The 21,813-nt window shown below is 50.8% G+C and overlaps 2 protein-coding genes across 4 annotated transcripts; both read left to right on the forward strand.

Annotated features, from left to right (window-relative positions):
* The first annotated feature begins 7,254 nt into the window (after positions 1-7,254).
* Positions 7,255-8,413, forward strand: LOC118706560 (olfactory receptor 1I1). Its single transcript, XM_036415984.2, has one exon. The coding sequence runs from the start codon at positions 7,276-7,278 to the stop codon at positions 8,215-8,217; it is 942 nt and encodes a 313-aa protein (XP_036271877.1). The 5' UTR covers positions 7,255-7,275; the 3' UTR covers positions 8,218-8,413.
* Positions 8,414-15,211: 6,798 nt separating this feature from the next.
* Positions 15,212-21,780, forward strand: SYDE1 (synapse defective Rho GTPase homolog 1). Of its 3 annotated transcripts, XM_045573549.1 has the most exons (8): positions 15,213-15,376; positions 16,811-17,155; positions 17,245-17,892; positions 18,060-18,274; positions 18,880-19,006; positions 19,220-19,380; positions 19,896-20,121; positions 20,419-21,780. In XM_045573549.1, exons 1-8 carry the CDS (start codon positions 15,289-15,291, stop codon positions 20,814-20,816), a joined length of 2,208 nt encoding a protein of 735 aa, XP_045429505.1. In that variant the 5' UTR covers positions 15,213-15,288; the 3' UTR covers positions 20,817-21,780. The 3 variants fall into 3 exon arrangements, with proteins under 3 accessions (XP_036271828.1, XP_045429504.1, XP_045429505.1); XM_036415935.2 differs by having other exon boundaries at positions 15,212-15,376; positions 18,880-19,380; XM_045573548.1 differs by having other exon boundaries at positions 15,212-15,376; positions 16,811-17,152; positions 17,266-17,892; positions 18,880-19,380.
* The last annotated feature ends 33 nt before the right edge of the window (positions 21,781-21,813 follow it).

Raw genomic sequence — 21,813 nt, forward strand, 5'->3', positions numbered from 1 at the left:
TCAGAATAGCCTTTCTCTTTCCTTTTCCCCCCAGCTAGACGTCAGTACCTCTTGGCTAGAGCTGACTAAGGGCTGCGACTTGGAGAATGCAACACTGTCAGCTTCTCTGGGGCAGTGGTTGGCAAACTCATTAGTCAGCAGAGCCAAATAGCAACAGTCCAACGATTGAAATTTCTTTTGAGAGCCAAATTTTTTAAACTTACACTTCTTCTAACACCACTTCAAAATGGATTTGCCCAGGCCGTGATATTTTTGTGGAAGAGCCACACTCAAGGGGCCAAAGAGCCGCATGTGGCTCGCAAGCCGCAGTTTGCCAACCACGGCTTTGGGGAAACATCTCAGGAGGTGGAAACACATGCAAGCCCGCTGAGCTCTAGAAGCCAGCATTCAACGGAGCTACTGTGAAATAACCACTGGCACTGTGATTGCGTGTTTGCTGTGTGCGGTAGCTGCCCTGTGAGCTATACACGCGCTGTGCCACGTGAGCCTCACAACCTGCCTGTGAGGTGAGTGGCAGTGCCATCCCCCTATCCCAGCTGAGGAAGGGAAGGCTCTGTTGTATTTACTCACTTCCATGCCACACAGCGGCAAAGTGGAAGAGCTAAGGCTTGTCTGAATTCAACCCCTGTACCAGGTGTCGGCAACCTGCGGCTCCAGAGCCGCATGCGGCTCTCTTGAAGCTTTACCGCGGCTCCGACAACTTGCAAGCCTGTGTGAAAATGAAGGTAACGTCTTACAGCCCTGATGTGCTGACACTGTGCACTGAGGTTCAGGAGCAAAAATCCCATTAACCAGGTAAATTAAATATTTTAATTAGCTATTAATTTGCAAAAATATATTTTACATTGTTAAGTGAAAAAGTCCTTTTTTTCTTCAGATTGACAGCTAACTGCACGATCCGGTATACAGCATTAAGGTAAGAAACAATATATGCAGCGTTATATTTGTTTTAAATGTCGCAATGGTTTTGCAGCTCCCAGGTTTTTTTTTCCTTCGAAAACAGGTCCAAGTGGCTCTTTATGTCTTAAAGGTTGCAGACCCCTGACCTGTACTCTTTTACTCCACAATGTTCCCAGAGATTACAGCCATGTACAGAGGAACATGTGCAGTACTAAAGAGGTCCAAGGAACTGGGCAGAATTCAGACTCTGGCCGAAGCTGGTTTGGCTCAGTGGATAGAGTGTCGGCCTGCGGACTGGAAGGTCCCGGGTTCGATTCCGGTCAAGGGCATGTACCTTGGTTTGCGAGCACGTCCCCGGTAGGGGGTGTGCGGGAGGCAGCTGATCAATGATTCTCTCTCATCGACGTTTCTAGCTCTCTATCCCTCTCTCTTCCTCTCTGTGAAAAATCAATAAATTTTTTTTTTTTTAATTCAGACTCTGTCACCTGACTCTGAGCCAGACTCTCTTGGAGAATGTTTATTGAGCACCTGTGATGTTGTTTCTTAGGTCTTTGGAATAGTTTATTTATGATGCTCACCTAAATACTGGATATCAATTTTCATGATTTTTTTTTAATATATATTTTATTGATTTTGTACAGAAAGGAAGGGAGAGAGATAGAGAGTTAGAAACATCGATGAGAGAGAGTCATCGATCAGCTGCCTCTTGCACACCCCCTACTGGGGATATGCCTGCAACCAAAGTATATGCCCTTGACCGGAATCGAACCTGGGACCTTTCAGTCCCCAAGCTGACGCTCTATCCATTGAGCCAAACCGGTTTCGGCAATTTTCATGATTCTTTATTCCAAGAAGAAAAAAACTCAACTCAAAATACCTTAACCAAATTGTACTGTAAACCAATAAAAAGAGATAAAATACTGCTAAATACAACTGGAATGAATCTCACAAGTATAATTGTAGGTCAAAAGCACCAGGAAAAAAGTACACATACTATATGACTGGGTTTATATATTTTATTGATTTTTTTTTACAGAGAGGAAGGGAGAGGGATAGAGTTAGAAACATCGATGAGAGAGAAACATTGATCAGCTGCCTCCTGCACGGAATGTGCCCGCAACCAAGGTACATGCCCTTGACCAGAATTGAACCTGGGACTTTTCAGTTCTCAGGCTGATGCTCTATCCATTGAGCCAAACCAGTTTCAGCTATGACTGAGTTTAAATAAAGTCCAGGAAAAGGCATAATTCATATATAGTGTTAGAAACCAGGAAAGTGATTATTGTTAGGGAGAAGAGATAGAGTAAGAATATGGGAGACATAAATGAGCTTTGTAGTGCTGAAGAGAGAGAGAGAGAGAGAGCGAGAGAGAGAGAGAGAGAGAGAGAGAGAGAGAACGTAGTTTTATATAGTTTCTTATAAACATGTAAGAATTTTTGTATATTCTATTATATAAATAGTTCCTTATGAAGTTAAACATATCCTTTATATATAACCCAGAATTCATATTCCTAAAGGTAGGAAAATTTAAAACAAAAACAAAAAAAAAAAACTACACATGAATGTCCATAGCAGCTTTATTTTCAATTAGAGGTCCAGTGCATGAAATTCATGCATGAGGTATAGTCCCTAGGCCTGGCCAGTGATCAGAGCCAATCTGGTGGGCAGCCAGCAGGGCAATCGAGGCAGGGTACCCCCACTGGCACCCACCTTGGCTGGCCTGGGGCCTGCAGGCTAGGGGCAGCTCCTGCATTGAGCATCTTCTCCCTGATGGTCAGTGCACATCATAACGACTGGTCGTTCAGCCATTTGGTCAATTTGCATATTAGGCTTTTATTATATAGGATAGCCAAAACTGAAAACAACCTTCAATGAATGGCTGGGTAAACACATTATGGTTTATTCACACCATGGATACTACTCAGTCATAAAAAGGAAGGAACTATTGATATACACAACATTACTCAAATGGGTCTCTAGAATATTATGCTGAGTGGAAGAAAAAAGACAAGTATTGTTAAAAACCTACATACTGTATGATTCCATTAATATAACATTTTGAAAGTGGCAAAGCTATAGTGTGAAATAATATGTGTATAAAGTATTCATTTTAGCATTAGCAAAGACTGGAAACATTCATCAATAGAAAATCAGTTGCACAAATTATGGCACTATCAATAGAAAATTAATTATATGGATTATGGTATAATTTGTTCAATGAAAAATAAGGAGCTTTAAAAATATTAAGGATATTGCTGAGACCGGTTTGGCTCAGTGGATAGAGCGTTAGTCTGGGGACTGAAAGGTCCAGGGTTCGATTCCGGTCAAGGGCATGTACCTTGGTTGCGGGCACATCCCCGATGGGGAATGTGCAAGAGGCAGCTGATAGATGATTCACTCTCATCGATGTTTCTAACTCTCTGTCCCTCTCTCTTCCTCTCTGTAAAAAATCAATAAAATATATATTTTTTAAATATTAAGGATATTAAAATATCACCAAGCTAAATTAAGGTGTAAGACAGTATTATGGTATGCTACTTTTATGTCCAAAAGGGAGTGAAGAATAAGTGTGTGTGTGTGTGTGTGTGTGTGTGTGTGTGTGTGTAGAGAGAGAGACTCTGGAAGGTTACATAAGAAATAATTAACCATTGTTTAACAATTAACCAATTGAGGCTAATTCAATATATAAAGAGCTCTTAGAAATTAAAAAGAAAAAGATCAATAAGTAGAAAGGGAAATGGGCAAAGTGTTGCTAAGAACTAGAGAGTTAGGGCCACCTAAGTAGGGAGATGACATTTCATTATTTCATTATTTCATAGAATGAATCCTTGCTTAACCAAAGTCAACATAACACATTTTTAAAAGTGAAATTTCTCAGACATCAAAAAGTAAAAAAGAAGAAAATTTTAACCTTTTGTGATAGCATGGATGGACCTGGATTTATTATGTTAAGTGAAATAAGCCAGTCAGAGGAAGACAAATACCATCTGATCTCACTTATATGTGAAATTTAATGAACAAAATGAACAAACAAAATAGAAACAGAGACATGGATGCATGGAACAGGCTGACAGCTGTCAGAGGGGTATAGACTGAATCAAAGAAGGTGAAGGCATTAAGCAAACGACATATACACAGAACACACAGACACAGGCACAGTGTGGTAATAGCCAGAGGGAAAGGGAATGGGTGTAGGTGGCAGTGGGGAAAGGGGGACAGAAAGAGACTTTGCTTGGGGTGATGGGCACATGATGTTTGAGTTATACACTTGAAACATGTATAGTTTTGCAAACCAATGTCACCCCAATAAATTCAATTTAAAAAAACAACAACAAAGACTTGTGAGGGGAGTGAATGGAGGAAAAGGTGGATTCTAGAAAATACAGAGGCTTCCTGGGGAAACAGAAATGAAAGTCATGATGTGGGCACCCTAACAGCAAAGAACAAAGCCCATCAAAACTGGCGGGCCGAAATTGGTTTGGCTCAGTGGATAGAGCATCAGCCTGTAGACTGAAAGGTCCCGGGTTCAATTCCGGTCAAGGGCATGTACCTTGGTTGCGGGCACATCCCCAGTAGGCGTGGTGCAAGAGGCAGCTAATGGATGATTCTCTCTCATTGATGTTTCTAACTCTCTATCCCTCTCTCTTCCTCTCTGTAAAAAAACAATAAAATATATTTAAAAATAAATAATAAAAATAAATTAGGAGCTACATTAGGTTAATATAGTCTGAGCCCTTTTGTGTCACTGACAGGACGGCAATTTTAACAAGAACGTGGTTCAAAACCTCAGGGCCAGTCTGCTTGTTGCTTTACTGTCTCTATATCTATCTTTTGGTTCATCAGTTTATAATGTTCTTTATTATCCATAAATGAGTGAGGTCATGTGGTGTTTCTCTTTCATTGATTGGTTTATTTCACTCAGCATGATATTCTCCAATTCCATCCAGGTTGCTGCAAGTGATGAGAATTCCTTCTTTTTTTATGGCAGCATAGTATTCCATTGTGTAGATGTACCACAGTTTTTTTATCCAATCATCTGCTGACGGGCACCTAGGCTGTTTCCAAATTCTGGCTATTGTAGATTGTGCTGCGGGAGGGGAGGGAGATCTGCGGGAGATAATAGATCAACCGAAGGACTTGTATACATGCATATAAGTACAACCAATGGACATTAAACTCTGGGGAGGGAGGGTATGTGTGAGGGAGGGAGGGGGGAAAAATCAATAAAATATATTAAAGAAAAAACAAACAAAACAAAAAAAACCTTCAGGGCCAAACACAGCACCTGACCTATGGCGGGTGACCAAGAAACGCTTGATAAATGCATTCACTCGGCATACATTTATTGATTGCTTATCACTTTCCAGACCTCATTGGTGAACCCAACAGTATAAATTCCCTTCCCTCGTGGATTTTCCATTATGATGGAACGGATGAAAGAAATCTGGAATGCAGACATCTGACTGCACCTGGACCTCCAGACCACCCTGCCTGGGACCTGCCATGGTCTCCGTCTGAGCTAGGAGGGAACACTAGGAGGGTGTCTTCATGAGAGTGAACCCCTTGTGACTTGAGTAGAAACAAAATAATTAGCATCTTCCTTCTTAACAAGGAGCCATGGGATTGGAGAACCCCAAGAGACCCCACACAGTAAATATCTCGCTGTGTCCCCTGCTCACCTGCCCCAGGCTGGGGAGTGAGACACATGCTTTTCCCTCACAGACATCAGCTTGGCCCCGGCCGTCACAGCGGAGTGGTCGCCCCTGTCCTTTTGGAGGGCTTAGTGCTGACCTCAGGATCCTCCGGTAGCCAGTGCCGAAGGAGGTCTGCGAGACCGTCTCCTTGGTGACACCATCCTAGTAAGTCAGTGAGTGATGGAGAAAGGGAGTGAACTGGATGGGGTTGGGGGAGAGGACTCCTTCTCCTTCCTGGATGGCCAGAGAAGAACAGAGAGATGACTGAGGTCAGTACTATACCTGCTGAGTGGACAAAGACAAGAGGGCAGGCCTCTGTAGAAGGTCCTGGGGGCAAGGGGGAGGCATTTAGTGCCTGTGGTTGGCGGCCACCTGCACAAACGGGAGAGACACTTGCAAACCTGCTTTCCCCAATGCGGGGTTCTCCAAGAGTGGTCCCCGTGCCAGCATCAGCCACCCCTGGGAACTTCCTAGAAGTGCTGTTCTCAAGCACCTCCCCAGGTACTCCGAGGCATCGGTCCAGCCACCTGTCGTCGCCAGCCCTCTAGGTGACCCTGATGCATGCTCCAGTTTGAGAGCCACTGCCCTAGTGCAACCCAGGACTTCATGTCACCCGCCGAGGACTGCTCATGTGGTATAGGCAGCCCACAGAAACCTTAGTATCACCTGACAAAATCAGAGAATCATCGATCAGCTGCCTCCTGCACGCCCTCTACTGAGGTCCGAGCCCGAAACCCGGGCATGTGCCCCTGACCAGAATTGAACCAGGACCCTTCAGTCCACAGGCCAATGCTCTATCCACTGAGCCAAACCAGCTAGGGCTTAAAAAACCTTTTTTAACAGCTGTTTTACTGAGTGTGCAAAGCTGTTTCAGTTGATAGTGACAGTCTGTGTAGAACATGAGAAAATGTGGAATTTCTTGTCTTGCAAAGCTACTGCTGGAGGCAAATATATTTCCAAAACATATATTTAAAGCCATTAGTCTTAAAACTCATATGTCAATTTTTTCTATAAAAATTCTGGTTAGCCCAGCCAGGGTGGCTCAGTGGATAGAGCATCAGCCTGTGGACTGAAGGGTCCCGGGTTCTATTCTGATCAGGGGCACATGCCCGGGTTGTGAGCATCAACCTGCAAAACAGGAGGTCATGGTTCGATTCCTGGTCAGGGCACATGATTGGGTTGCAAGCTCAGTCCCCAGTAGGGGGTGTGCAGGAGGCAGCTGATGGATATTTCTCTCTCATCCATGTTTCTATTTCTCTATCCTTCTCCCTTCCTCTCTCTCTCTCTCTAAAATCAATAAACGTTTTTTAAAATCTAAAAAATAAATAAATAAAACTGTGCTCATTTGGGTTTGGTCCCACTTTGTTTTGTTTTTACAAATCTTTGCTCTCCTGCAGAGACACAGACGTTTATGAAAACTATGCAAGTTGTCTTTAAACGACTCAGGTTTTTGAGATGCAGACTACCTCAGGCATGGATTGCTTTTGGCATTCTGAGGGGCATCTGAAGGTAGCAAATCAAAGAGATTTGCTGTAAGGATTCCATCAATTGTCATGGAATCCTATAGATCTCAGTGGAGAACCAGGATGAGGTCTGCATCTCTGATTTCCAGCTTTATGTTCCTTCTCTTTCCCACCCACCCACCACTTTTTTTTTTTTCCCCAGTAGACAAAGACTGCTCATGGAATCAGGAAATCAAACACTAGTCTCAGAATTCCTCCTCCTGGGACTCTCAGAAAAGCCAGAGTATCATGTCCTCCTCTTTGGGCTGTTCCTCTCCATCTACCTGATCACCGTCTTTGGGAACCTGCTCATCATCCTCGCCATCGTCTCAGACTCCCACCTCCACACGCCCATGTACTTCTTCCTCTCCAACCTGTCCCTTGTTGATGTCTTCTTCTTGTCTACCACTGTCCCCAAGATGCTGGCAAATCTCTGGTCCCAGAGCCAAGCCATCCCTTTTGCCGGCTGCCTGGTCCAGATGTATGCCTTCCACCTGTTCGGGAACATGGACAGCTTCCTCCTGGCCATGATGGCCATTGACCGGTTTGTGGCCATCGTCTACCCTCTGCGCTACTTGGTCATCATGAGCCCCCGTGTCTGCGGGCTGCTGGTCGGTGGGCCGTGGCTGGTCTCCAACCTCCAGTCCCTCGTGCACACCTGCCTCATGGCTCAGCTGACCTTCTGCGCAGGCTCTGAAATCCCCCACTTCTTCTGTGACCTCATGCCCCTGCTGAAGCTCTCCTGCTCTGACACCCACACCAATGAGCTGGTGATCTTTGCTTTTGGCATTCTCATGGGCATCAGCCCATTCTCGTGCATTCTCCTCTCTTACGCCTGCATCTTTCAGGCAGTCGTCAGGATCCCTTCTGCTCGGGGCAAGTGGAAAGCTTTCTCCACTTGCGGCTCCCACCTCACCGTGGTGTCACTGTTCTATGGCACCATCTTCGCTGTGTACCTGCAACCCGCCTCTCTCACCTCCTCCCAGAAGGACAAGGCAGCTGCCCTGATGTGCGGGGTGGTCATCCCCATGCTGAACCCATTCATCTACAGCCTAAGGAACAAGGACATAAAGGCAGCCCTGCGGAAGCTCCTCAGCAGGACCCCCTCCTCTCAGTCCTAGGGCAGAACAGGTATTGAGCACCTACTGTGTTCCAGGACCACAGCCAGGTCCTGGGGAGAATGAGATGCACGCTATCCCTGATTCAAGGTGTTCAGATCTAGTGGGGGATAAAGACATATAAATAAATCATTACAATATGACGGATGCATCACAAAGAGATGAGTGAAGAGCCACAGGAACCCAAAGGGAGAGGCAAGCATTTCCCCGGATTTATCTTTCCTGTGAAGGTCACAGTATCAGGGAAGACTTTCAGTTAGCCCTCTCTGGGGCATCAGCCTTATAGGATTGCTATGTGGATAATATCAGCCAAACAAAAGATTGGCTGCTCTCATTTTAATATTGATAAAGCCAGCTACTTAGCCTTGCTTCCTTAGTGACTTGGGGAAGGACTTCGATAGTATCTGATTAGGTTATCTCTCTTATAATTGGTTTCAGCAGCCACTTTATGGCCATGACTTTGGGTAGGGATTGTCTTCACCAACAGGCCTTCAATGCATGCCTTCCCAGCCCCACACTGGATCCCAGGAGACCATGACATGGGCTAAGGAGATTGTGGTTCATGGGCTGACACTGGACTTTAGAATTTGCCTTCTTGCCCTAGCTGGCTTTGCTCAGTAGATAGAGCACCAGTCTATGGACTAAAGGGTCCCAGGTTCAATTCCAATCAAGGGCACATGCCTGGGCTCGGTCCCCAATAGGGAGCACACTGGAGGCAGCCAAACAATGATTTTCTCTCATCATTGATGTTTCTATCTCACTCTCACTCTTCCTTCCTCTCTGAAATCAATAAAAATGTTTTTTTTTTTACAAAAGAATCTGCCTTCTCCATAAACTCTCCAGGCGGCTGATGTGAGGAGTCCACAGGCCACAGTTTGAGGACACAGCCCATGGGTGAGCTCCAGAATCCATGTGTTTCCTAAGATGTCCTATAACTGACTCTAAACCCAGTATAATTCTACAGGCATGATCAGCAACAAGCAGATGGGTGGCCTGGAATGTCGGAGTGTTAGGGTGTGTCCTCAAAAAAAACTATGTCAAAGTCTAAGCTCCAGGACCTCAGGATTTTATCATGGATTCTGATCCAGTATGACCTGGCATCCTTATAAGAAGGGAGAATTTGGCCCGGCAGGCATGGCTCAGTGGTTGAGCGTTGACCTACAAACCAGGAGGTCATGGTTTGATTTCCAGTCAGAGTCTATGCCCGGGTTGTGGACTCAATCACCAATGCAGGAGGTAGCCATTCAATGATTCTCTCTCATCATTTATGTTTCTATCTCTCTCTCTCCTTTCCTCTCTGAAATCAGTAACAATACCTTTTTTTTTTTTTTTTAAAGAATTGCAGCTACAGTTTGAGGCACTGGCCACCAGGTGGCGATAGTATCGTTTTACCAGATGGATCTAAAGCTCTTTTCAGAAACATCCCAGCTATGAACTGGCCCAGCTCCACCAGTGTAATCCGCCCTTGAGAGGGAACACATGTGCAAAGTTCCCATGGTGGGATGAAGCCTCAACTTGTTCAGAGGAAACAACCCACAGTGAGAAGGGACTGAGTGTGCAGGGGGGCTGTGGAGGGTGGCAGGGGTCAGCCCTCACCACCAATTGGTCCACGGGGTAGAGGCGACCGGGATAGAGTTAAGCAGGGCCATGCAGAGGGTCTGTGCTATAGAACCAACCCGCTAGTGAGCCGAAGTCAGAAAATTTTTTCTGTCAAGGGCCAGAGAATAAATATCATCAGCTTCATGGGTCAGACAGTTTCTGTCACAATGACTCAGTTCTGCTGCTTGGAGTGGTAGCCACCATAGAAAATACGTCAAGGAATGGGCATGGCTGAGCATCATGAAACCTTACAGACACTGAATCTTGAATATCATATTATTTTATATGTAATGAAATGTTGTTCTTTTTTTTTTTTTTTTTTTTTTTTTTTTTTTTTTTTTTTTACTGTCCCATTGGGGGGAAAAAATGTATTGAAGTCATCTAAAGGATTCAGAAAGATTCACAAATAATATCTACCTTCTATGTGCTCTTCTCCCCCAAAATGTAGTGATAAAATATGACATGTAAAGTTTTTTTTAATATATTTTATTGATTTTTTTTTTTTTTTACAGAGAGGAAGGGAGAGGGATAGAAAGCTAGAAATACTGATGACAGAGAAACACTGACCAGCTGCCTCCTGCACACGCCCTACCGGGGACGTGCCCGCAACCAATGTACATGCCCTTGACCGGAATCGAACCCGGGACCCTTGAGTCCACAGGCCGACGCTCTATCCACTGAGCCAAGTAAGTTTTTTTTAAGAAAGTAAAAAATACTGCAGAAATAGATCTTCTGCAGTTGCCACAGGCCCTTTGCATATACTGCCCCTACTTCCTCACATCCTCCCCAAGTTAACACCATGCAAACCCCACTTCCTCAAGGAAGTCTCTCCTCTCCCTCTCCCTGCCCCAGGTAATCGTGTGCCCTGATATACTCACTATCCTCTCATTCTCCTCACCACATCAGTGATTTTATATTCATTTGTGTGATTCTTTATTTTTATTGATTTCACAGAAGAAGAGAGAGAGAGAGAGAGAGAGAGAGAGAGAAAGAGCGCAACATCAGTGATGAGAGAGAATCATTGATCTGCTGCCTCCTGCACACCCCCCAATGGGGATCAAGCCTCAAACCCAGGCATGTGCCCTGACCAGAAATCGAACCATAGCCTCTGGTTCATAGGTTGACGCTCAACCACTGAGCCAAGCCAGCCAGGTCATTTGTGTGAGTCTTTGATGAATGTCTATTTCCCCCACTTGACTGAGAACTGGGGGGTGAGACCATATTCTGTTTACCTTGCCCAGCTCCATACCCTCACACTTAGTAGAGTGTCCACTCAAAACATATTTGCTGAGTGAATGAAAGAATGAATAGGAGGCAGCATGATAAAGACTGTAGGATGCCAGATGAGGTGAATGAGGTAGGCTGGATTGGAACAGAGATGCCACGGTTACATTGCTGCAGTATGTGATGTAAATTCTTTCTCTACTACCCAACCTTCAGCAAAGTTTGTCGCCTTGGTGACATTAAGGAAAGGAGCAGGAACAGCAAACTCACAGTAAAACTATTTAACTCAGCAGTAACTGTGAGAAAATAACCATCTAGAGATTCTCCAATATCTCAGTGATGGGTTGAAAGGGGATTGAGCCCATTTTACCTAAATCTGAAGGATCAGAGTGATGCTAGCCATTGTCAGAATACAATAATACTTCTTTCTCTCCATATGGGATTTTGTTGGGTGATTCAAAGTAACTTTGGAGATTTAAACACTACAGCTCAGAGAGGGCAACTGACTATCACAAGGCCACATGCTGGATTTGAGCAGGGGGATTCCAGTCCAGCTTAGAGTGACCCACCAGTCACCTGAACTCTCCTCTCTCCATCGTGACACTGATGGCCTCCCAGGTGGGTGACTTGGCTAAAGTCACACTGCAGCTTGGAACGCTCAAATCCTGCCCCCTGTGGGGCTCTGGGGAGCAAAAGGTAGATCAGCTGGTGGAAGTGGCTACAGAGCTGCTGCTGGCAAAGCATGAAGAAGGACTCAGTAAGACCGGCACCCAAGGTCCTGGAGGGGGAGCTCTTACTCCCAAGTGTACACATAGTAGGATTTAGGAACCACTACCATTTCTATGAACCTGCAGAGTGGGAAATCCCCAAGACCTTCACACTAAAAGGACTCACAGAACTCAGCAAAGTTATTATAGTCAGAGCTTATTACCGGGAAAGCATATGGATTAAAATCATAAAAGGTATATGGGATGCTTTGCAGGAGAGACCAGGTACAAGCTTCAGTTGTCTTTCCTGTGAGTTGTGTGGCAGTGCTTAATTTTCCCAGCAACTACGTGTGTGATGCACTGCCAACCAGGGAAGCTTACCTGAGTCTTGGTGTCCAGGGTTCTCATTAAGGGTTGGCCACTGTATCAGGTCCCTAGATTTTGGTAGTTGCTATTTGGATTTTGGAATGTGTGTGGTGTTTTCTTAACATAACAAAACACACCAACTGGGTGGCTTAAACAATGGAAGTTTATTTTCTCATTTTTGAAGTCTGAGAGTCTGCAAACATCAAAGCATCAGTAGGTTGGTTTCTTCTGAGTCTTCTCTCCTTGACCTGATGAGGAAACGGAGACCTAGAGATAAAGATTCAAGTGCAAGTAGTTTACATGGGAAGTGATCCAGGAAATGGTGGAAGGGAGCTGAAGAAGCGAAAATGGGAAGGGAATGAAGTTGGTAGAGTACATTGATATGTAAGTTTCCACTGTTGGCAGCTGGAGCTCAATCCCATTGGGACTTCTGGGGGTCAGTGTGGACATACACCTCAGTCATCCCACGTGAGGAGTGAGGGAGCTGGCTTACTTATCCACCAAATCTCATTGTCTGCCACAGGGGTGTAGAGCTCTGCTCAAACCTGGCCACCCCCTCTACCTGCATTTCTTCTTTCCCAAATTCTGCGTATATATTGGGGGCTGAATTATCCACCAGTTACCATAAGCACAGCACTCAGGTCTACAGCCAGTGAGAACATTTGGGGAAAAGAAAACACACACACACACACACACACACACACACACACACACGGACTCTAAAATCCAAATAGCAACTACCAAAATCCAGATGAATAATAATACAAATATCACAAAGTGTGAAGTTTAGCATTTATAATGATTTCATTATACAGTTTATAGATCATTTGTTCTCACTTATCGAGAATTCCTTATTGCTGAGAAGAACCAGAGACAAATGTGAGAAATATGAGCTACATAGCCAAATAAATGCAACAGAAAAAGTACAGAAACCCTCCCAAAAGATTTACCAAGAAAAATAATAAATATTGATATGGCTGCTTTTTAATTATTTGATGTGATATGGGTGTGGCCAAGGGCTGCTCACACCCCCACACTGGCCTCCAGCTCCTCTGAGGTTCTTGGGTACCCCAAAGGAACCCTAGTCCTATACCACCTGCATTGGACTTATAAGTAGGTGTTGCTTTACCCCCAGCCACTCTCCCCACTATCAGCAACTACCTCAAAGACTTCTGGGCAGGGATCTGATGAGGTGCACCCCATCCCTCTCCAGCCTGACTCCTCCCAAACACACACACATCCAAGAAAAATACACAGAGCTAAGAGACCTGTGAGACACTACCAACATACCAACAGCTACATAATGGGTGTCCCAGAAAGAGAGAAGAGAAAGGGGCAGAAAGAATAGTTGAAGAAATAATGGCCTAAAACTTCCCAACGTTGATGAAAGATATGAATCTACACATCCAAGAAGCTCAAAGATCACTAAGTAGAATAAACACATAGATCTACATTGAGACACCAGAAGCAAACACACTTTCTCTGTCCAGGCCTTCTAGCCACCCATCTTGTCCAAAACTCCATCACCTGGCACCTGATCTCCTACCTGAACATTCAGCAGTGAAATAGACAGACAAGCATCTGGTGGACGTAGATAAACTAGAACTACTGGTGCTATTAAGCTTAAGCTGAAGCAAGTATTCAAAGAAATGAAATAGTGATGCAATCGTGACAGGGAAGGCCTCCCAAGGAAGTGCCATCGAAACTAAAAGATGCAAAAGATACAGCTTCAGAAGAGCGAAGGTTTTGCCCAGCCAGCTTGGCTCCGAAGTTGAGCATCGACCTAGGAACTAGGAGGTCATGGTTCAAGTCCCAGTTATGGCACATGCCCGGGTTGTGGGCTCGATCCCCAGTGGGGTGCGTGTAGGAGGCAGCTGGTCAATTATTCTCTCTCATCATTGATGTTTCTATCTCTCTCTCCCTTCCTCTCTGAAATCAATGAAAATACTTTTTTTTTTTTTTTTAAAGAACCACCAAGGTTTCTGAGGCAGAGGAAAATACATGTACAAAGGGCCTGGGGCAGGGACAGTTTGGGAAGGAGTCCCAGAGATGAGGCTGAGGTGAGTGCTGGGGGCAACAAAGGAGATGAAGGCAGAAGTTTTGTCGGAACTGGATTTTATCCATGGGGATCTGGATTTCATTCTAGGTGGGGTGAGCAATCACAAGAAGACAGTTCCATGATCAGATTTCAGTTTTTTAAGTCCACTCTGGGTGCTGTGTGGAGAATGGAATGTAGGGATGAGGGGAGTTTCCAAAACCACCCCATTAATTTCTCTCACCCCACATCCTCTTGCACAAGGTCACCTTGACACATCACCCACTGAGAGAGGCGTCTCTGTCCCTTCCCCTTGCATCTGGTGCCAGAGTGGCACAGTGTGATACTGGAGAGGGGGTGGGTCAGGAAAGGTAATACACGACGGCCTTGTTCACTTTTGGAGCCCTGGATGGCTGCGTAAGAAGCCTGCGTACCTCCCGGGATGAGAGGCCCCGGTAGGTGACCCAGTCCACAGCTGGTACCAGTTGCAAGACCTGTGAGTGAACATGCCTCCAGATGATTCTCCTCAACGTCTTTCCAACTAAGAGCAGAGGCAATCGGTGTCAGCTCTGCCCTGCCCCAACTCCAGATCCACCAGGTCTGTGAGCATCATATGCCACTGAGTTTGGGGATTGTTTGTTGAACAGCAGTAGGAACTGGAATTGGGGAGGAGATAGAATTAGGTGGAGGAGGAGGAGGAGGAGGGAGGCACTATGGCATCCAGGAGACTAAGGAAGAGTTTGCAACAGGTTAGAGAAGTACAATATATGAGGGAGTAGCAAGGTCACGTGCAGGATGCGTTTTGGAGATAAAACCAAGAGAATTGGCGATCACCAAGGGAGAGGGGGAAAGAGGGAGGACTGGGGCCGCGACAGATATTGGAGTTGGAGCCCAAGGAGGTAGCCCAGAGCCCTCCTTCTCGCCCCTCCCGGCCAGGGCGACTACAACTCCCAGCATCGCTCGCTCGGGCCGCGGGAAGGGGAAAAAAAAAGTTTGGGCAAAGCATTCCCGGAATGCGCTTCCTGCTGGCGCTGGGCGGGAGGCGGGCGGGGCGCGACTGCCCGGGTGGGGCGGGCGGGCGGGCGGGCGGGGGGCGGCGCGGCCGGACCCAGGGCTCGCACTCGGCCCGGCCGGGGCCCCAGCATGGCTGAGCCGCTGCTCAGAAAGACCTTCTCCCGCCTGCGGGGCCGGGAGAAACTTCCCCGGAAAAAGTCGGATGCCAAGGAGCGCGGTGAGCGGGACAGGGGACGAAGGAGGGGCGCCGAGCACCGCCCGGCCTGGAGAGGGTCCCGGGCCCAAGGAGAAGCTGCTGAGGGGACAGGGGAGCCTGGCGGAGCGCGCTGCGGGCTGGGGTGAGGGATCGGGGCGGGCAGGGGTCCTGGGAGGAGCGGGCTGGGGGGAGAGGGAGGGGACCGTTATGTGCGCCGGGCCCAGGATGCCAGCGCCGCGGGCTCCTTGGGAGGCCCGGGAGGGGGCCTCGCCCCTGACAGGAAATGGGCCGACGCGGTGCGCCCGGAGAGTGGAGGCGCTGAGGAGCTGGGAGCTGGGACACTGAGCCCAGTCAGGACTAGGGGCACTCTGAGCCCTGCAGACCCGACGTAGGAGATGGGGAGCGCACTTCTGCAGGAGGGGGACCTGGCGCCTCGATCCTAGTAGGCGCCCCTCACCCCTCCCACCTATGATTGAGCAGCGTCTGCAGCTGCATCCACCTTCAGCAGCCCCAGGCAGCTGACCCCTTGATACTGCTGGGGAAACTGAGGCCCGCGGCATTGGGTCATTTGCCCAGGGTCAGTGAAGAGACTGAAACGGCTCTTTGGACTGCGCTCCTAATAGAGCGCCGGGAGAGAGCCCTGTGGGTAGAAGAAGGAGGTGCGGGGAGGAGGGAGTCTGCAGGCAGCAAGACGAGACCTAAAAGAAATGGGAGCTGCCTGGGACAGGAAGTCCGAGGAAGGAAGGAGTTAAGGAGGGAGACCAGATGACTCCGGGATCGGACCTCCCCACCAGCCCTTCCCAAAGATTCCCAGAGCAGAGAGATGGGACTGGTGCCCACGCACAAACACACACAGGAAACAGCCCGGGACGCCGGAGGGGAGAGGGGAGCTAAGGGAGGCGCCGAGGCACTGACCGGGGTTCTGTCTGGGCTGAGAGGGCGCCCTCCCCGGAGGGGCAGCATTTGGGAGACAGACTTGGGGGTGAGGAGGGAAAGGAGAACCCTGTGCTGCGGTCATGCTCCTGTCCTCCGAGCAAGCAGGCCGTGTGCCCGACCACGACGTGGGGGCCTCGGAAGTGCTGCCCAGCCCAGCTCCCTGAAGCCCCTGGAAAGAGCATCAGACCCCCGTGTCACCGCACACACTGGGCTCCCAGATGGGAAGTGACTTTCCTAAGCCTCCCAGTGAGAAAGGAGCGGCAGGGGGAGGCTCCCTGCCAGGGATCACGAGAGGGTGGAGAGTCAGCCAGGAACACAGAGCCCCACCAGAGGACCCTGAGGCCAGAGGCAGAGGCACATTAGGGACCTCGGGGACATAGACAGGGTGGACTCTAAACCGGCAGCCAATCCCATCCCAAACAAACATCCCAGCCCCTGCTGGGGGAAGAGTCTGGGCCGGGGCTGTTCTTGGGGGGGGGGGGGGGGGGCCCTAGGCCTGACCCCCTTTCTCTCCAACAGGCCACCCAGCCCAGCGCCTGGAGCCCAGCCCTCCGGAGCCAGAGCCCCAGGCCCTCGAGGGGTCCCAGGCTGGAGCGGAGGGGCCCCCCAGCCCTGAGGCATCTCGAAGTCCCTCCCGGGGGGCCTACCTGCAGAGCCTGGAGCCCAGCAGCCGAAGATGGGTCCTGGGCGGGGCCAAGCCCCCAGAGGAGGCCAGTCTGGGGCCTGGGGCATCTGGCAGTGGGGAGCCTGCAGGCGAGATCTGGTACAACCCCATCCCCGAGGAGGACCCCAGGCCCCCGGCACCCGAGACCCCAGGGCCACAGCCGGGCTTGGCTGAGCCAGAGGGTGTGGCCCCACAAGGTGAGCACAGCGGTACCCACCCCCACCCCCACCCTAGCTCCCCAAGATGACCACAGGGAGTCCCACGCCAAGCCCAGGTTGCTGAACTCTGTTGTTCCCTTCCAACTCCGTAGCCAAAGCCTCTCGCACCAAGTCCCCAGGACCCGCCAGACGTCTCTCCATGAAGATGAAGAAGCTGCCGGAGCTGCGGCGCCGCCTGAGCCTGCGGAGCACCCGGGCCGGCCGGGAGCGGGAGCGGGAGCGGGCCGCCCCCGCCGGCTCCGTCATCAGCCGCTACCACCTGGACAGCAGTGTGGGGGCCCCCGGGCGGGCAGCAGTGGCCGGGGGCTCCCGGGGCCTGCGGGCCGGGTACCTCAGTGACGGCGACTCCCCGGAGCGCCCAGCAGGGCCCCCGTCGCCCACCGCCTTCCAGCCCTATGAGGCGGGCCCGTCGGCCCGGGCGCCCCCGGCCGCGCTCTGGGGCCGCCTCAGCCTGCACCTGTACGGGCTGGGGGGGCTGCGGCCCGCGCCCGGGGCCACCCCGAGAGACCTCTGCTGCCTGCTCCAGGTGGACGGGGTGGCCAGAGCCCGGACCGGGCCGCTGCGCGGAGGGCCGGACTTCCTGCGGCTGGACCACACCTTCCACCTGGAGCTCGAGGCCGCCCGGCTGCTGCGGGCCCTGGTGCTGGTGTGGGACCCGTGTGTGCGGAGGCACCGGCCCTGTGCCCAGGGCACCGTGCTGCTGCCCACGGTTTTCCGAGGTAGGAGGCCTGGCTGCGGGGGGGAGGATCGGCAAGGTACAGGATTCAGCACTTCTCCCAGGGCGCCCAGGACACTAAGCCCAGGGTGGGGGTGTGGCTTGGAGGAGGAGGCCAGGGCGCAGGAGTCTAGGAGCGCAGACCCCACCCACGTCCCTTTGTGTCTTCAGGGTGCCAGGCCCAGCAGCTGGCTGTGCGCCTGGAGCCTCAGGGGCTGCTGTACGCCAAGCTGACCCTGTCGGAGCAGCGGGAAGCACCCAACGCAGCTGAGCCCCGCGTCTTTGGGCTGCCCCTGCGGCTGCTGGTGGAGCGGGAGCAGCCCCCGGGCCAGGTGCCCCTCATCATTCAGAAGTGTGTTGGGCAGATCGAGCGCCGAGGGCTGCGGGTGAGCCCCCAGACCCCAGATCCATTCCCCAGGACGCCCTATATCCTGAGGCAAGGACTTCCCGACCCTGCCTGGGTTACTCCTAGCTCCAACCCCAGCCTAGACAAGGGCAGAAGGTCCCCCTATGGCACTCAGCCCTAAACCTGTGGGTCATCCACCCAATTAGTGACACCGGATCCCAGCCCTTCTGGAGCTCAAAAGGCATGACTCCAATAATAACGTACAAATATCTCAACTCTGTGGCTGCGATAAGACTGAAGAAGCTGGGAAAGCTTAGAGCAGGACCTCACCTGCTGGGTAGTCAGGGAAGACATCCTAGAGGAGGTGACAAGTGAACTGAAAAGCAGTCAGAGGTTCCTGAGCCAAAGGATGTGGGTACCAGGACAAGTGATAGAAGCAGAGGGTTAACAGATCCAGATTGGCCAGGCAGCCAGGTAGGGGCCCCAGGACAGGTGTCAGAGGAGCAGGAAGGCAGCCAATGAGGCTACAGGTAGCCCCCAACTTCTCAGCCTACTGCTACCCTGGCCCAGAACTCAGACCCCACCCCACCCTGATCCATCTGTACCCCCAGCAAACAGGCACTCCGTCTCTGCTCCCACCCCTAGGTAGTGGGGCTCTACCGTCTGTGCGGCTCAGCAGCTGTGAAGAAAGAGCTTCGGGATGCCTTCGAGCGGGACAGCGCAGCAGTCTGCCTCTCTGAAGACCTGTACCCCGATATCAATGTCGTCACTGGTCAGCATGCCTCTTCCCCTCCCCTGCCTGCTCCTCATTCAACCCTCACCTACCTCATGGCAGTCCCTGTGGCCCTTCTGGGACCTCACCTCTTCTGTATGACCTTGTTTTCACCTTCCTGCACCTGTTCCCCTCCTCTTCCCTCCTCTCAGCCCCAGCTGACCCCTCCAGAAGCCAGGGTTGCCCTGACCAGAGTGGGCCCTGTGTCCACAGGCATCCTCAAGGATTATCTTCGGGAGTTGCCCACACCACTCATCACCCAGCCCCTCTATCAAGTGGTGCTGGAAGCCATGGCCCGAGGGCCCCCCAGCAGGGCTCCCCCCAGCGCTGAGGGTACCCGTGGGCTCCTCAGCTGCCTGCCAGATGTCGAGAGGGTGAGTTGGGCATGGGTGGGAGGGGGTAGGACAAGGAGTGGGCTGACATTAGTAGAACGTTTCACCCGTGCCTGAGCCAGTAATGGCCAGGAGCTTGTGGCATCATTAAGTAGGAGCTTTTGGTATCCCCATTTCATAAAAGTGGAAAGTGAGATCCAAAGCGGTTGAGTGAGTTACCCACGGTTGTACCGCCAGGTTATATAAAAAAATGCACAAGGGAGTTCCTGGCTACAGGATCCTGGACAAGTCCAAACCCTCTCTGTGCCTCAATACCCTCATCTATAAAATGGGATTAATATCAACCCAGCCTAACACAGAGAGAAATGGGTTCAAGTCCAAGCTTTGGCATTCCAAAGCTGTGACCTTTGGTCTCCCCTCCAGCAAAATGGGATCATAATACTAATACCTGATGGTTAAGTCTTAGCTCTGTCATCTCCCAGCTGTGAGACTTTGAACCTGTTTTCCCATTCCGAGCGCTTTAGGCCCCTCATGCCCTCCCAACCCTCTTTCCTCAGGCCACGCTGACGCTCCTCCTGGACCACCTGCGCCTGGTCTCTTCCTTCCACACCCACAACCGCATGACCGCGCAGAACCTGGCTGTGTGCTTCGGCCCCGTGCTGCTGCCAGCGCGCCAGGACCCCGGCAGGGCCCGCAGCCGCAGCTCTGGCCCGGGCCTCACCAACACCGTGGACTTCAAGCGACACATCGAAGTGCTGCACTACCTGCTGCAGGCCTGGCCAGGTGAGTCCGCCCCCAGCCCACGCCGCCAATCCTAGCCATGCTGCTGCCGGAATGCTTTCTCTAGCAGCCAATCAGATTCTCGTGCTTCAAGTAAGCCACGCCTCCTCATCAGAGTAAACCTGGTTGCCTGGTTGCCTCAGCAACCAGCTCAGATCCAGCCAATCCAGGCTTGGCGCTGCTTTTTTAACATGCCAATCAAGAGAGATCGCGATCTGGCTGGTTACCTAAACAGCCAATAGGAGACCTGGCTGCTGCTGCTACGTAACGTCATCCCAAGCCCTCCCTCTCCCTCCGCAGATCCCCGCAGGTCCCCAGAGGCCACGGACCTCGCGCCGGACTTGCGGCCCAAACAGCAGCCGCCCCTGCACTTGCCACTGGTGGCCCCGGAAGTAGTGACTCGGCCCCGCGGTCGGGGCGGCCCCGAGAGCCCCCCGAGTAACCGCTACGCCGGCGACTGGAGCGTTTGCGGGAGGGACTTTCTGCCCTGTGGGCGGGACTTCCTCTCCGGGCCCGACTACGACCGCGTGACGGGCAGCGACAGCGAAGACGAGGAGGCAGGGGAGCCGGCGGGCGCTGCAGACTTCGAGGATGACTTCGAAGCGCCCTTCAACCCGCACCTGAACCTCAAAGACTTTGATGCCCTCATCCTGGACTTAGAGAGAGAACTTTCCAAGCAGATCAATGTATGCCTCTGAGCAGGGTGGGGCGGGACCCCAGTTACTAAGGGACGGGCCAGGCTCCTGGTTGCTAAGCCAGTGCCCGTAAGATAGAAAGGGACCAGACCTGTCTTTCAGGCCTAGCTCCTGATTGCTGGGGAGTTGCCTAGCGACCAGCCAGCAGATGCTGAGATTTCATGTCTCTCTTCCAGTGCTAAATTATTTGGGTACTGGTTGCAAAGGCTGAAGATTTGGGGACCAGCTGTGGTGGCCATCTTTTCTGAGTACCGAGAGCATCTCCCCCTTGCTGGGCTGGCCTCTCTTGCCTCCCCTTGGCCAGGACAACACCAGTTAATGTGAGCATCACCCTGGGATGGTGAGACACCCCCCAGTCAATCCTCTTGCTGCTGCCAACCAAATCAGTATTAGCTTTGAGCATTGCACTCTGCTTCTCCCTCCCTTTGGGAGGGCCCAAGGACTATGAGGAGGCGTTTGGGGTGGGGTCAAGAGCAGCTCCTACCTGGGCTCCAGCTGGATAGGGCAGCCTGGGCTTATAGAAAAACAGGTTTCCCCACTCTCTCCCAGGGAAAACCCCACAAGTGCCTCAAACCAGCATACTGAGATCGTAGAGTTTGGCCCTTCCCCTCCCCAACTCTTCCTCAGCGTCCTTGAAATTGAGCACTTAGAAGACCTCCCTTTTGGAGGGGCCCCGCCTGGAGTGTCAGGCTGGGGCACTTTGGTACGGAACATATTTATTGCCTCCGTGTGTGTGTCGGTGTGTGTGTGAGGATGAGTGTGCATGGACACGTCTGGAGCAGACGTGTGGGGCTCTTTCAGGGACCACAGAGTGGGGAAAGGGTTCACAACGCTGAGTACCCTGAACTCCCCGGTACTGGTGCCCAGTGGGACCCAGAGTTCCAGGGGGAGAGTAGGGTCCCCTTCTGCCTACCCCTCTTCCCCTCACTTCCAACTTTGTGAACAATAAATCCATATGCACAGGTTCTGGGATGAGTATGTGGGCCCCCGTGGACCAGAG

Source organism: Pipistrellus kuhlii, unplaced genomic scaffold (assembly GCF_014108245.1).
Source record: "Pipistrellus kuhlii isolate mPipKuh1 unplaced genomic scaffold, mPipKuh1.p scaffold_m20_p_52, whole genome shotgun sequence".
NCBI classification, from domain to species: domain Eukaryota; kingdom Metazoa; phylum Chordata; class Mammalia; order Chiroptera; family Vespertilionidae; genus Pipistrellus; species Pipistrellus kuhlii.